Genomic DNA, 16,797 nt, shown 5'->3' with positions numbered 1-16,797 from the left:
CCGCCATCAATGATGCTATCGACTGCATCAAATGTAATATTCGAGTCCACTGCGCAAGCCACAATGCTAGCTGACAAGCCGCTTGGGTCGCTAGTGTCGTTCTGTCTGTCATACAGATGTATTTTGCATGTGTAAGAGCAAGAGTTACAAGATTGTTTATACTAAACTTACTATAACCAAAATAATAGCCTTAATTTTTATACTGATTGAACCATAGAGAACTTATATAGTCAAATTGACTTGACAAAATCAATTTTCACAGCATATTTGATCATAGTATTATAACTCCATTAGGGTCGAGGGATTCTAATACGTACTTCGGCTGTCATCTTACGTAAACTTTTTTACATCTCCGAAAAATGGTTTATGCATTGTTTGAATAGGACGGAGGAAATAAACGAAGATACGTGTTTCGGAAGATAGTTTGACCATAGGTCTTTGACCTGACAGGGAGACAAAGAAAACATTTTATTCGAAAGACAGTAGGCAGCTGTGAAATCATGGCATCACAACTGTCAGATGAAGAATTTCAGAGACTACAGGTATGTAGAACTAATATTGAGAGAGTTATATGCGTTAATTCTGTTCTTTATTCGTGTATATACAGGTAATGTAAGGGTATACCATGTTGGATAGGGTACTTCTAGTAGGCCAACATTGTTGTATTTAAGATTCTCTTTTAGGTTAGAATTGCCTTTGTGTTTATGTTTAATTCTATTGTTTTCGTTTCCCCAACATGTATTTGTGCTAGCATTGACACACGAATCATATACAGAATAACAAAATCAAATTAATTGCTTTAGGATAATATAAATACTTCCTTTATACTAATAGTTTTATTATACAATATTATTTGGAGGCGAAAATTTTTCAGTGTCATCATTTTAATACGATCGTCTCAGCGGCTTTTTTAAATCATGGATTATACCGTGAGAATAAGATATCGCTTAATTTTCGTAAAGTTTAACAAACTATAACGTCACAACATAGAGGCAGTAACACCACAACATGGCCGACGTAAAACAATAGGATAAGTAAATAAAATTATCTAAAAACCAATAATTATGTACAATTTCACGATATCTCATTCTGGAACAAAACACACCCGCTCTTATTGATATCAGATATCCCCTTAACTAATTCACTAACTTTGTCACATACCTCGGCCTCCTGCCACCCAGATATCCCCTCAATCAACCCACTAACCATGTCACAAACCTCGGCCTCATGTCACATAGGTATTTAGGTGGGTTAAATGAGGGGATAGCTAACTCCTAACCGTAGTCCTCGTACAAATTTGAAACCCAAATTAAATTTAAATAAAAAGAAACAACGAATAGATCCACATACATGCTCAACATACATAAATACAAGAAAAATAACAAACATGTCCATGTTTATTATTAGACGATTCAGAATTGGAATCAGAAATCCAATGTTCACTCCTTCGCATATCTCCACTCGGATCAGCAACGGAAACCATAAACAATAAATAAATGAAGTAGATTCAAATGCAAGAAATAACATAATGACTTACCATCGACACACTTGATATAGCTGTATATCATTTAAAGTTTTAAACCACGTACATTAATAGGAACTGACAATAAAAATTACACACGTACCAAACTAACTACAAGAATCTACAGCCATATAACTAACCTAAACTAATACACCAACCATCGTTATAAAATACTCAATAGGCCTACATTCCGGCAAACCAAAATCAAATCACAGTAACTGATGACGTCTATCTTATGACATCATCCTTTCTTCAATCTAGCCAACATAAATTCTCATAAACTCACTACCGATATCCTGCGAACCCCCTGGGGGGTTCGCGAACCACAGGTTGGGAAACGATGATATAGATATTACTTAACAGCTTCCTCTCTCTCGAATCCACACCATTTTTCTTCCATAATCTTCTGTTGCTTTCCAATTCTTCCCTAAATGATAGTACAACTTTTTCCCTTAGAATATAAAGTCCTTTTTCGTCTTCAGATATGGCTGCTTCGTCTTTTGTAGCTAAGTTATTTGGACGATTCCCTGTCTCATACAGTTCTTTTACATATTTCGTCCATCTATTAAGTAGGCCTATTCTTTGTTTGTCTGTTATTTCATTTCCGATTTCATCTTCTATCAAACACGTGGATTTCCTGTTCTTATTTGAAGTCCAAACATTTTACTTCATATCTTCCTCTTCTCTCTAGAGTCTCTATTTCTTTACATTTCTCTTTCATCCAATCTTCCTTCGCCTTATCAATTTCTCTTCTAAGTTCATTTTTAGTTTCCTGTAGTTCCTTCTAACTTCTTTTGTGTTGATGTTTTTCCTTTTTCTCCTTTCCTCCATCTTCTCCAACATTTCTTCTGTGACCCAGGTTTCTTAATACTCACACCTTCTCTGAGTCCTATCGTTTCTTCTGCTGTTATCTGTTTACAGCTTTTGAGATGAGTCCGATACTCATTAATATTCTCATACCGGTATGTGAATTTTATGTAGCGGTTTTCTCTTAAAATTTTGCTTCAAATTTTCTTCTTTTCTCTTTGTTCTTAAGTTTTTCCAAGTTCAACTTCTTTGTCAACTGTCTTCCTCTTATCTACTTGAGAATATATACTTCGTCTATCAACAGGACATGATCTGAATGAATATCCGGTCCTAGTAAAGGCTTTGCATTTTTTAAACAATTTCGGAATCTTTCATGTACCAGTATATAATCTGTCTGATATCTTCTTTTGCCCCTTGGGCATATCCACGTGTATATTCTTCATTTATGTTGTTGAAATAATGTATCTCCAACAATTATTAAATTTATTTTACAGAAATTCACCAAAGATTCTCTGTCATTTCTTTTTTCCAATTCATATTTTCCAAGTGTTCTTCCATTTTGTCCTTTTCCTACTAATGTGTTCCATCGCCCAGCAGGATTGTGCATGCTACCTTCTTCTCCTTCTCAACTGTCTCTTTCTTGTCATAGCTATCTTCCACTTCCTCGTCTTTTAATTCACTGTGTGGCATGTAAAGTTTCACTAGCACTAAGACTATTTTCTTCCCTAGTAGTCTCACCATTATCATCCGATCATCTACATGATGCACTGATATCATTTTATATTTCACATGTAATACACAAACACCATGACCTCCTTTACACTCACTTTTTGAATAAAGCAACTTATGTTCATCACTCACCACTATTTTCCCAACCGAGTGGGGGGATAGATTACATCCGGAATCTTTACCATGGAAAGATTCACCATGCCATGTTTGCAGTTTATCCTGAGAACGATAAATGCGTTAGTTTCCCGTTGCTTTCTGCACACCACTTTCTCTTTCTCATCTTAAAAGATTCCAGAGGGTCCCAGCATGGAGGTGGAGAGAGTTGATTTGACTAATTAGGCTCTCCGGACCACCAAAATTCACCACAGGATTTAAATATCAGTTCTATCATGGTTTCTGACCTGATCAGAGACCGGGAATTCCCAATTAGCTCTTGCCCCATAAGTATTTATCTTTCTACCAGAAAGCATATATACAAGGCATACACTGATTCTCGACCTTACAAAAACTCTTTTGATTTATCTTTCTAGATATATGCATATTTTTAAAGTTATACTACCTCTCAATTTTCATTTTGTAATGAGATAATGCTACACAAATCAGGTGTGGTGTATAGCGAAATCAAGCATAATTTTGTTATCGCCTTATCATGGCTTTGTCTTGAAAGTGTACCTGGTACTATTTAGTAGTAGTAACGATATTCTTCGTATTTCTGTTACTTCATATTCTGTATGCATTTTCTAAAACAATCTAAAAAAATACTCGTGGGTTTTAGTTCGAACATAGGTTTAAGGTACAAATTAGATTTACTTTAAATGTTATTTTAACCGATCGTGCTTCATTTAATTTAGGATGTTCCCTGTTATTATTATTATTATTATTATTATTATTGTTGTTGTTAATTATTTTATTATTAATTATTAGTATTATTATTATTTGTATTTTTTATTAATTGTGTTTATTATTGTCTTTATTGAGTGTAATTAGTTACCACTGCCACCGGGTATATACCCATTGCAGTGTGAATAAATACATACACATACACATAATTTTAGTTTGTATTTTACAAAATTTGTAACATATGTGAAAGTATTCATTAAAATAATCATTTATATTAGTATTTCCTTTAGTAGTTTTAATTAACCAATTTATGGTTTTAGCCTTAAGTTTATTCGTGATTTTTTTTTTCACAGTCTTCATTTTTAGTTTCACATTTAATCTTGATACAGACAACAGTCCAATAAAGGTGTCACGAAGTGTGACACTTTAGGAATCAGTTCTGTGGGTCACTATGATATGAACATGGATCCAATTTACTTTAGTTTTTACTCATTTGTAAAAATGCATATGTTGTTCTGTGCATCTTAATACAAACAGGGGGCCTGTACTAAGGGGAGTGGGGTTATACTGTGACGTGAAATGTGGGCAGAGGAGTAGGATAAGTCGGGTCTGGTGACATCAGCTGTCAATGAGTAGGTCTAATATCATTTTGCAATGATACTTTGGAAGATGTCCCTTTAGAAACCAGGTGACATATGTATTGTCAACGTGATGGTTCCCCCTTCTCACTTTTCTGATGCAGTAGCAGTTCACCTTGTGTACCAGACGAAAGTACATACAGGACAACAATTACTTGTCAGTATTGTGGACACTGTTCTCTCATCAGCTATGCCAAGCTACGAAATGTTACTTGCGCGATTCACATCCATGTGGCCAAGTGCATTGAAATGGGATAAGATCCAAAGGAATATTTGAAAATCTGCTTTCGAATTGAAGTATACTTATTTTCTCTTTAATACAGTATTTTTTTAATTGATTCTATGTAATTCTGGTCACAACTGCGTCTTTGAGAATTGTGTTAGGCAGTAGAAAGATGAAATGGCCTTATGGTAAGGGTCTGGACACTAAATTAGGTATAGCATCGTCGTCATCATCATCATCATCATCAGTTATTGACTTAGAATTTAGTTGTTTATAATCACTTTACCTTCCATCATACATAGATTCTGCCAGATGAGAGACTACTTTTATTTTTACTTCCAGACACAATTGATTGAACTGAAAACTGCGAACTATGGGCTGGAGGAAAAGTGCAAGAAATACAGAAATGGTAAGTTTATTCGATTTTAAATTTTTGCCATCATAGCACCTTATTTTGTAAGATATAGTTTTATTGTTTAATATTTTGTTGTATCACTAGAATAATATTGTTCTTGCAAATATTGCGAATTCTTTATTAGCCTACTTTAACACAGCTACAATACAGTTATTGATAAGTGACTGAAGTGGCAAATAATTTTGCTTATTTGGTATCAAATATTGTATTTCATTTTACTTATGAGTACAGTCACCATACATCATCCTGTATGGAGCAGGACTGCCCTGTTTTATAATATTTTCCCTGTTGTCATATGAGTTTGATGTAAAATCCCATTTTGTTGCAGTTTGATTTGATATAGTACTTTCAAATGTAATTTAAACACTCATGTTTTTCTGTAGATGCCATCACGTTGTTAGAAGAAACAAAAGCAGTACTCGAACACTTGGTTACTTCTTTCTCTTATCGAATTGCATTAGTCACTGGGTGTTATGAACAATAGTATATAGAAATTCTGTAAATTAATAAAAAAATGCTGCATCTACAGTATGGATACAAAGAACAAGTATGTTATGCCGAGTCTTACAAATTACTGATTACTTTATATTATTTTCATAATTTTAATTACATCTATTAATCAAGTTAGGGATTGTTTATTTCAAATACTGCATACATAGAGAGTGGCTGCACAAGTGTTGTCACTTAATATTTCGTAATAGTTCAAACATTACGACATCCATTGCACGTTTTTCGTGGAAAGAGAACTGATCTCTGGAACCAGTCTCATTATTAATTGAAGAAACAGAGGTCATATTCCGTTTCTATGTCAAAACATGATACCCTGCATTTGTGACACTTTACTTAATACCTGTATTGGTCCACTGTGACAAGGTTTACAGACACTTTGTCCATTATATTCCACATAAATATTATGCCTTGCCTGGTATGCAAATTTTAAAACTATTTTTTTAAGCTCTTAGTAAAACAATAGAGATTACATGACACGAGGATTTTAATTTTTCTCCAGAAGTCATTTCCTCGCTTGTCATTGGCCAACTAAGTGGATTTATCCTCCCCCCCCCCCACCTTAAGTGTCATTCACTTTAGAATTATTGTGCTGTAATTTGTGTTCACATACAACAGAATTTATTTGGAAGTACTTACACCTTAAACTGGCCATATCATATTATTATGCATGTATTAATTTGTTGGTTTAATTGTGTGGAAAATGAATCCCAGAATTTGCAACACAGCATTTTTATAGGACATTGAGATATGTTTCATAGCTGTGTACACCCATTTTCATGACCATCACTTCAAAGAAGTGCTCTGTAAGTTCCATTGTTCTTTCCATGATTTGAATGTTTCCTGGAAGTTTTCCATCAGCATTGTTGATTTGGCTTGGATGTCAGCTACATTGTGTAATCTTTATCCCTTCAGTTTGGTCCTCATTAGGTCTGCTGAGTGAGGGTAGAGGATAGTCGCCACAAGCTGCTGCATAGCAAGATAATTGTGGTTCAGAGTGTTAAGATGAAGGACCAGCTGTTTGTCGACTGAGCATGGACTTCATATTATGTCTCACTTTTCATGCTTCCTCGATGCCATCATGCACAGACTGGACACTGGAGAAACCAATAACAAAAATTTACTTTTGAGACTGGATCGTATTCACGTAATTTATTTGTCACTTGTGTTTTGTATGGCTGTAAATCAGGGCTTCGCAAATGCTCAAAGTTGCACACATGCAAATAGCCATGCAGTGAGGTACAGAGTGCTGTGAGGTATCCAACACATCTTCCACAGTTATTGCAGTAAGTCTGGGGGGGTGGAACTAGACGGCAGAGCTGAGTTGAAAGATTATGCAGTTTAACGATCGATCTTTTTTGTTCTAACCTTCAGAATAGTGTTTAGAAAAATAAAAAATACGTTTGTTATGTTTGGTTAGGCTACATTAGATAAATAAAATCTTAGGTTGGCACAACATGTAAAGCTAATTGTGTGGTATCGAACACTGGACGGAGCTTAACTTTGTTTACTTTAAGTTTTACTCAACTTGAGTATGTGAACGATTTTTTTCAGTCCTCAAGTGTACAAAAACAAAATTGCTGTCTAGTATTTCAGATGCTAATTTAAAACATAAAGTCAGGATTTCTGTCAGTCGCACTATTCCTCCTGATATAACTGGTATCATCACAAAAGAACAATAACGAAAGAAACATCAATAGGCTACGTTTTATGCTAAGTGTTATATTTCTGTCAATAAAAAAACATTCAAGTTACCTCAACACACTTCTTGTCAGATATTACTTAAGACTTAATAAAAACAAATTGGTAAATAAATATGTATTATATTTATTTATTTCGTCTTCATGTATACAGTTTGCACTGACACCCCCCTCCCCAGTACTGTCTTGTTAATGCACGTGCACTCTGAAGCTTATTGAGTGGTCTCGCTGCTGACGATTGTATACATTTGTTTCCTGAGCTAGGCGTTTTAAATATTTTCACGGAGATTGTTCGAGCTTGGCATCTGTTTTATCTAATTTCACTTCAATGAGAATGTAAGGCTACCAGATTTCATTTTATTCAGAACAGAGTCTGTTTCTTCAAACTCTCCACTGAACTACAGATTGTGGTTCTGTTAGGAATATTTTCACCTGAGGACTCCATGTTGAAACAAACACCACTTTCATATACTGTAGAATGGTATCTGTAATACTTCTTCACAAGGAACATTGTTGTAAACTGTACATAATCACACATTCACATTACGACTACGAGTTAATACCAGCTTGTGTTACCAACCTACTGCTCATCCTCCCTTCCTCTCTCCCTCCCGTCAGTGATGGCGAATGAATCACCTCGAGTTCAGCATGGCCACTCATACTTTTCTTGTAACAGTTTCCTCGCTCAAACAACTCTTCGTGAACCATTAAATTACTGACGAAACATTATTTCATTGTATTACTTTGTAAATGAAACCTACAAGTGGAAGACAGAATCAGAGTTATATGGAAAGATTACTTTCACGAACTTTCTTTTGTTTTCTAAACCATGAGTGCTCAGAAATGGAGCAAAGCTTTGTTGTGCTCCACTGAATAAATAACAATTGTAGGATTTATGTTGAGATTTCCTGAATATAATTTTTACAAACAGTTTGATAATAGATACAAATTTACTGAAAACTTTTCTAAAATAATGGGTAATTTTTTAACAAACAATAACACAAATGTAATTTCATTCATTCTTTTAAATTGAAATCAGACGTAATTTATTCACATAACAAAATAGCCAACAAAATAGCAGTGGCCAACAGAAGATACCTGGAATCTGTCATTCTGTTGAAACTATGTTAATAACTTAAATTATTTTATCAACAGATAATGAGTATCTTAGTTCAAGGCTTGGGTTGTTAGAGAAGGAATACCAAAAAGTGCAGAAAACAATTGATAGAAGCAAAAAAGCAAAGAACATAGACCTTCTCTTGAGTGAAAATAAAAACCTTCAAGTCAAATTAGAGGCTCAAGAAGACGAGTTCCGTTTGCAGAATCAAACACTACTTCAGGAACTTTCTACTGTAAGTTCAGAGTTTTGTCTCACCTTGAAACATTATATATCATGATATAGGCCTATCATTTGATAAAGAAGAGATAGAATGGTCTTCATATTTGAATATGAATATATTTCATATTAATTAATTAAAACACGATGACATGGAATGAATATAGATGGTTTTTATTTCCAGTTGGTGTCAGCTAATGAAAAACTTGAACAAGAGTTAACTATCCTGAGAAACTTAGATGGTACTTCTAGTGCCATAAGAAATTCAGTGGATGTGGAGAAAGAGGTATTGTATTGTTTGGATGTTATTAGAAACTATTATAAATACCCTTGGAAAACACTCTTTACATTTTCTTGCCATCATATTCATTGGAAGGAGAAAGTGAAATAATAGGGAAGTTTCCTAGTCCCTGGTACTTGTTACATAAGCAGTTAAGTCAGCCATTGTTGTATATTAATAAAATACATATATTTCCCCTGGACCAAAAATATATTACAAACTGACTAAAATTACATCTAATAACAAACTATTAAAATTCTTTTCAGAAAGGAACCACTGTGTAAACACAAAAACAACTTACGTAATGAGTACTGGGTACTAGAAACTACCAATAATAGATTTTGAATTGAGACTTTTATTTTCGTGTACATTGAGCACATGCATTATCTAATACATTCACTGCTTTAGTGGCATTTGCAATACTCCTAGTAGAAATTAATTTAAAAACTTTTGTGTTGCAATAGTAATAGTAGTTTTATTTTACCTGGCAGGTTTGAATAATATACATGAAATGCATAAACGGAATAGAAAACAACACGAAAGAAAATACCTTAGAGATTACGTAAAATAAAATAGAAAATTACATATAGGGGAAGGTGTTGTACCTTGGGTCAGTTGTACCTTGGGTCATTCATCATTTCTCTACCGTCTGTGTTTTGAAAAATGAAGTATTACAATCAAGTTACATATTTGTACACAAGAGTCCTCTCACAAAGCTTTGATGATCTTCAGATACAGTGGTTTGCTTTCTTTGTGAAGAAATTTGTTTTTGATCTCAGAAAGTATTTTGTTTCTAGTGTGTTCTAATTCAAGACATTTCAAATAGTAAGGTAAGATCTTTGTTTCTTTCTTGTTCGAATGGTATATTAGGTTATTGTTAGAATATAACCTAACTTTTGAAACATGATGTTCAGTTCACAATGAGCAGTAGTTGTACCTCGGTCCACTTGAAGCGTTGTACCTTGGGTCGACCCAAGGTACAACATTGAACTGATGATGAGCAGAAGTGTACAAATCAATATAAATTATTAGTTAATTTAATATAGTTTATATTGCTCAATATGTTGGAAATATTATATCGTCATACTTTTATTTTTATAGAACCATGCCAAGAAGCAAGAATGGAAAAAAGCTGGAAAAAGATGTAGAAGCACTTCGCATGGCTATAAAGGATGCGTTAACAAATGGAACTAAAGTGCAAACTGCTGCCAAAAATGTTGATATTTCGAAAACTACGTTGTCTAGGCACTTAAAAAATATGCAGGATTCTAATGAAAATGAGTTTGTGTACAGAGCTAACAATGATGTGAAGAAAGTGTTTACTTTGCCACAAGAGATTGAATTAGTAGAGTATTTGAAACAGGCAGCAAAGCTACATTACGGTCTAAATAGAAATGAAGTTCTGAAACTTGCATATCAGTAAGGATATATGAAAATAATTAGGCTATTCCAGAGAACTGGAAAATCGAGAAAAAAGCTGGCGACATATGGCTTAGTCATGAAGCTACCACCTCCCTACCAACAAGGTTAATCTAAGAGACAAACTTCCCAACTACAATTCGCAGTTGATTTCAGTAGTTATGATGTTAAGTAGATCGATTTTGTGTTTATCTGCTTAAAATGCATTATTGCATGAACATGTTGCAAAGGAATTGTATCTTTAATTTGTTTCCTATTATATCCCAGAAGTTTCGTGATTTTTAGATATGTAACCTACACTTTGCATTCATATTTATTTTTATCTACAATTGTATTCTTGTTTCTTTTCTTGTAGGCTAAATTTATAATGTGACCCAAGGTACAACATCGGGTGACCCAAGGTACAACCTCATGTTGTACCTTGGTCCATTATACTTGTATACATTTAATTGAATATAAAAATTATCAGAGTAATTAAATTCGTAAATAAAGATTACCAATGATATCTCAAAGAGTAGCTTCATCTTATTTTATAATTTGGACAACCTAATAATCATAATATGGCAAAAATAGAAATTAAATATAAAAATGACTCAAGGTACAACACCTTCCCCTACTCAAGATCAGTTACATAATATACGCAGCTTAAAAGTTTTTTTTACCACATCCTGTAACAAATTAATTAATCCTACGTTACAGTTTCTACATATATTGAAGCAGCGTCATTTCACAATAATTTCAGGAACTTAAATGTGCTGTAGTAGTTTATTTTCTAACTGGACGACTTGTTTACATATATACAGTAGATTTCATAGTTAGGAATAAATCTGTGTTTTGTGTACTGGATGAACTCCTATATTTTGCAGTTGGATTTAATAATTTGTGTATTGCATGTAGGGGCAACATTTAGGAGATAAGAAAGTCCTGGCAAAGATTCTAGCAGAAAAGCACGAGAAAGCAGGACAGGAACTGCGAGAGCTGCGAGAAACCTTACAGGAGAGTGGCAGGTGAGTGAATATTTGATTTCTGACCAATAGAATTCTTATCTCAAAGCTAACAAGATACATACCAGTACAGGACGAATCTTTTCTTTAATTACCAAAGACAAAACACACAATTATCCATTAAGATTTCAAGTGTTTGATTTTGTTAAGACAAACTATGTATTGATTTGACAAGTGCATACACTGTGTCCCATAACCTTTGGGACACTTCCATAACTAGCGTATTTTGGTTTATCTAAATTAGTTATGCATTTAGTTTAGGGTTGACCAAAGTTATGTTTCTTAAATGGGGCATACTAAATTTAACATATTTGTTTCACTCTTCATCCTGATTCAGATTGTATATGCATGAAGTACCATAGCTTTGTACTTAGATCGTTATCCAGACAAAAAAAAAAAAAATTAAATGTACTGTATGTTTTTAGCTATTTCATGGAAAAATATCTTTGAATAGGTAAATTTGAATACAAATATTAGTAGGCCATAATGTTTCTAAAGCAACAACAGATGTGTTTAATCAGCATTCTACTGTTTGTTACCAAAAGACTCTGCAATATGTTTTCAAGAGATGAATATGTGGATATCATCCTTATTTATGGAGAGTGCAGGACAAATTCCCAAAATAGTTACAGACTGATCTTAAATGAAATACCTAATGAAGACAGCCTTCTAAATATAATTCCGTCAGACTTGAGCAAAAACGTCTTTATAAAGAATCACCAAATATGAAACAAAGGTATGGGAAGAAAGTGTCTTGAGATGATAATTCAGTAGCAGTTCCGGCATATGTTGATCAAAACCCACAAGTCTCCATAAGGAATGTTGCAAAAAATCAGGTATATCCAGAAGTTCAATACATCGAATTTTGAAACAGCATAAATTGCATCCATTCGAGTTGCATTTAGTACAGGGTCTTAGAGATACAGATTTTGAGAGACGTTTGAATTTTACTTTCGGAGTAATAGTTAAAATAGATGATGATTCCAGTTTCCTATCTAAAGTTTTAAGGACAGATGAAGCAAGATTTCATAACATTGGAGTAATAAATCACCTTAATGCACACTGCTGGGCTGCAGAAAGTCCCAATTGCACAGTAGTTCGAAATGGGAATGCAGTGGGACAAAATTAAATTTTGTCACTCTTGTGAAAATGTATTACATTGATGAGATAGTATTGTAAACTCTAATAAACAGCAGTATATCAGTACCATATTCAGGCCTGGATTTTTCAAGAGGCCTCATATGCCTGAGCCTAGGGTGGCACTTTGGTAGAGATGGCATTTTTTCCCTTTAAAAATTACATAATTTTCAGAACACCTCTTTTTTCTGGACACTTAAAAGACTTCATGCAACATATAAAACATCATGAACAATATTTTTAAGAGATCGGTTAGCAGAGCTAGCAATACAAACCCTTACCACATTGCATTATTGAGAATTAATTTGTTGGCATAAGCACAATTTAAGTTCTCGCACTGTATTTCTAACAGTTGTGAGAATATGATTAAAAACGTAGGTGGTGTGTGAGTGTAAGTCAGTGATTGTTTACTGATTTAACTTTTAAGTTGCAAGGTCATTACTCTCATCTTGAGTGATCGAGTGTAAGACTCAGTGGGTCACAATAGAAACAAGAATAGAGGAGAAAGATGAAAAACAGGAAGCACTATTGAAAAAGTTTCCGAAAATTAGTTCTTTTTTGTATAAAAATTTATTCTGAAAAAGAATGAGAGAGGTGTTGTTCATGAGCCCAGAATATGTTTTATCAACTCTGCAGATGTTCCTAATGCATCTAATAATTCTGAATCATCGACATCACAAACATCACACCAGAATTTCAGTCTAACTCGATTTACTTTTACTCCAGAAATTTGCTGGCAAATGAACTAACAACAAAAGATTTAACCACTCACAAACAATGCTTCGTCTGGACTAAATGTGGGGAACACATGACTCGAGCATGCAGCCGGACCTGTTAGTTTCTTCTGATTCCCGCATATGATAGCACCTGTTTGGCAACTGAGCTTGTCCGATACCACAAGACATTCCCCTATGAGTACAGTTCAATAAAAAGGAACAGTTTCCGTAGCAGATTCTGTACTTAATATATTATATATACAGGGTGTTATAAAAAAGCATTAATTATTCTGAGAGGTGATATTACCAGTATTCATAAGAAAGAAAGAAAAGAAAAGAAAAGAAACAAAGTCTAATAAACATGAGTCCTGAAATTAATATCTTCTGAGATGAGTACTTGTTCATTAACATCATAGGAGATGCTCAGTGTGATTTCTGTTAAAAAAAGGCATTCAGTGTTAAGAGATGTGGTACTATTCATAAAAAAAAAAGGGAAAGGTATAATAAATGTGGGTCCTAAAATTAAAATTTTGTACGAAACAAGGACTTTGAAATTGGTATTATAAGAACAGCATACCTTCTAATGTGAATTCTTTGCTTGTTTCTTATTGAGTATACAGTATCATATCGAAAATGCAGCAAACAAAAGTATCATAAGGTGTGAGTCCCTAAGACGTAGAGTGGAAGGATGTGTTGCAGTGAATGAAAATCACATTGAGCATCTCCTATGATGTTAATGCACAAGTATCCATGTCTCGAAAGATATTAATTTTGTGACCCATGTTTATTACACCCTTTTTTTTTTAATACTACCACCTCTTATAAAATTGAATGCTTTATTTTTTAATGGAAATCACAATGAATACTTCCTGTGATATTTATGAACAAGTACCGATATCTCGGAAAATATTGATTTAAGACTCATGTTTATTAGACTCTGTTTTCTTGTTTTGATGAATACTACCACCTTTCAAAATATTGGTTGAATGTTTTTTTTTTTTAACATTATGTATATTCATTCAAATTTGCATGTGTAAAATGGCAGTCATTTTGTTTACCAGAGTTGGCAACCATAATTGCAGAAGAGGGGAAGCATTTTTGAATATTTGTTTTGAAATTTTACCTTTTCAAAGATACTTTTCATGCAATAGCAAAAAAATGTGCACATGATCTTTAAATTGTTTTGTTTTGTTAATGACGTCATTAGATCACTGTAGTAGGCATTTCATGCTTATGTTATTGGAATCAGGATGAGTGCAACAAATTTATGGAATTAAATATAGGATGTCATAACTTTGTGTTACTATGAATTTCTGTTAAACATATAATAATTGCCAACTACTCCAGTGGGTAAACTTTCGTTAATTCTTCAGCATAAATACAAAATTGTTTTTAGATACACTAAAATACACTAGTTATTGGAGTATACTTTATATGAGACTTCTCGACCTCTAATTTGAGACTGGAACAGGCCAATCTGTGGCCGGCCCAACTCCTTGGAAGCTAGATGATGATGATGAGGGGGGACGACGACGCCGACACTGCTGCTCCTGCTGATGATGATGATTATGATGACGACGACTGCTTTATACGAGTGCAAAATCTGATGTTATTCTTTGTGTACTCATCTGAGTATGCGAGTATGTGAATGAATGAGATTGGCATGCCACATTTCATTTCAGAATGTACAGATATAAAAGTAAAATTTGGAGCTCCCTTATTGTATAAGTTTCGCTTACAACACACTACGAATGTGCAATAAACAAGAAACCCCTGTATATATGCTGCTTGTGGACAGTCGTGCAAAATTGTTGCCTCCCTATAGGTGAACTCCCATCAATACTCACTCCAAATTTTAATTCTGTATCTGTACATATCTGACAATTTATGGCGTTAATTATCCAAAACCACCATCACACTCATACATACGAAGAAAAAAATGCCCTTTTTTTTTAGGAAATCAAATTTTTGTCTGCTCTATTATTAATCACATGTACTACCAAAAAGCAACAGCAGATGATTATGGTAGTGACAGCAGTAGCAGTAACAGTAACAGTAGAAGTAATTTGTTGATGTAATGTTGTTACAGTGCTACATTACAAACAGATCTGTTGAAACAAGCAGAACAAAAACTTCAGTGCCTGGAAACACACCAAAAGAACTTGACAGGTACGGTTATTACACTTGATTTGAAATATTCTGAATCAGCTGGTCAGTAATTGTTCAATTACTTGCATAATTGTTGGATTTCTGTACTTCTAAGACAGTGGTTTTTCTTTGTTAAACTTCGCAAATTTTGTTCATTAGATGCTTTGATGATTCTGGAAGATCAGCAGCAAGCAGAGACTGAAATAAAACAATTGCAAGAAAAATTGCGAAGAAAGCAAGAAAGCCTTGTGCAACTGCAAGAAGAGAAAGAGAAACTGTACACGGAAAGCAGGTAAGAATTATTTTGGAATCTTACTGAGAACCCTATAGTTTTCTAGTTGGTGAATTTCCGAAGTTTTAAGATGTGGTGCTTCAGACCCAAGATTTCTCCTAGTTCCCTTCAATGATTTCAAGTCTTGGAACAAGAGCTGCTGCTTTTGATATGAGAGTGAGCTGGGAAACAGAATGACGAGCTGGAAGGGCCATGTATAGTGGGAGGCTGCGGAACCACTGATGGTAAAAGAAAAGCAAGAAAATTGGAAAAACAGTGATTCCATCCAAAAGTTAAACAGTTGTTTGTGTGTGTGTGTGTGTGTGTGTGTGTGTGTGTGTGTGTGTGTGTGTGTGTGTGTGTGCGCGTGCGCGTGCGCGTGTGTGTGCGCGCTTACATTTTTAAGATTTCAAATTTACCAGTTGCGTAATCAATAAATATCTGTGTGATAAGATATACGATGAGAATAAAATTATAGTTAAATACCATTCGAAATTATGAATCCTTACACATTCCTACTTACAAACTTACGAAAAAAAAGAGAGAGAGCGAGGGAGGGAGGGGGGGAGAGATGGAGGGGTGGGGGGAGGGAGGGGGAGAGGGGGATATATATATATATATATATATATATATATATATATTTATATTGATTTTTTTTTAACATTCATTAATTTTCTTGGTAACAAAATGTTCTAAAGTTAATAATTTTTTGTGCTGTAGGAAAGTTTACACTGAATTACAAGCAGAAAAGGATCAAGAGATAAACATGTTGAAGGACCAGAATCAGAGGTTACAGGTCCAGTTGAATAACTCTCAACTTTCTTTGAAAGAACATAAAGAAAAATCATCTCAAAAGATTCAGGAGCTAGAGTCTCGTGTTTCTCAGCTAGTGAAAAAGGTAAGTAGTATTCTACTGTAGGTGTTAAATTTTTATTCATGAAACATTTTTTTAATCAGAAGAATTGAGATATATAATTATGTTTCTACTATATATGTAGACACACACACGCACACCCACATATATACAGGGCGGGAGGAGAATAGAGGTAATCAGGGATAGTATACTGAACCACATTATGTAACAAATTTCTCAATCTTCGAAGTT

The 16,797-nt window shown here is 34.1% G+C and overlaps 1 protein-coding gene across 1 annotated transcript in view; it reads left to right on the top strand.

Moving 5' to 3' along the window:
- Positions 1-89: 89 nt before the first annotated feature.
- The window catches only part of LOC138707403 (GRIP1-associated protein 1-like), a 39,919-nt gene continuing 23,211 nt past the window's right edge, over positions 90-16,797 (top strand). The window contains exons 1-8 of the mRNA XM_069836781.1: positions 90-542; positions 5,102-5,168; positions 8,537-8,733; positions 8,902-9,003; positions 11,314-11,423; positions 15,363-15,442; positions 15,581-15,713; positions 16,413-16,590. Coding sequence (XP_069692882.1) covers positions 501-542; positions 5,102-5,168; positions 8,537-8,733; positions 8,902-9,003; positions 11,314-11,423; positions 15,363-15,442; positions 15,581-15,713; positions 16,413-16,590 — 909 coding nt within the window. The 5' untranslated portion in view covers positions 90-500. The remainder of the gene's footprint in view (positions 543-5,101; positions 5,169-8,536; positions 8,734-8,901; positions 9,004-11,313; positions 11,424-15,362; positions 15,443-15,580; positions 15,714-16,412; positions 16,591-16,797) is intronic.

The sequence above is a fragment of the Periplaneta americana genome, chromosome 10, assembly GCF_040183065.1.
Source record: "Periplaneta americana isolate PAMFEO1 chromosome 10, P.americana_PAMFEO1_priV1, whole genome shotgun sequence".
NCBI lineage: Eukaryota > Metazoa > Arthropoda > Insecta > Blattodea > Blattidae > Periplaneta > Periplaneta americana.
The sequence above is the reverse complement of the archived record's forward strand: the minus strand, read 5'-3'. Positions and strand labels throughout refer to the sequence as shown.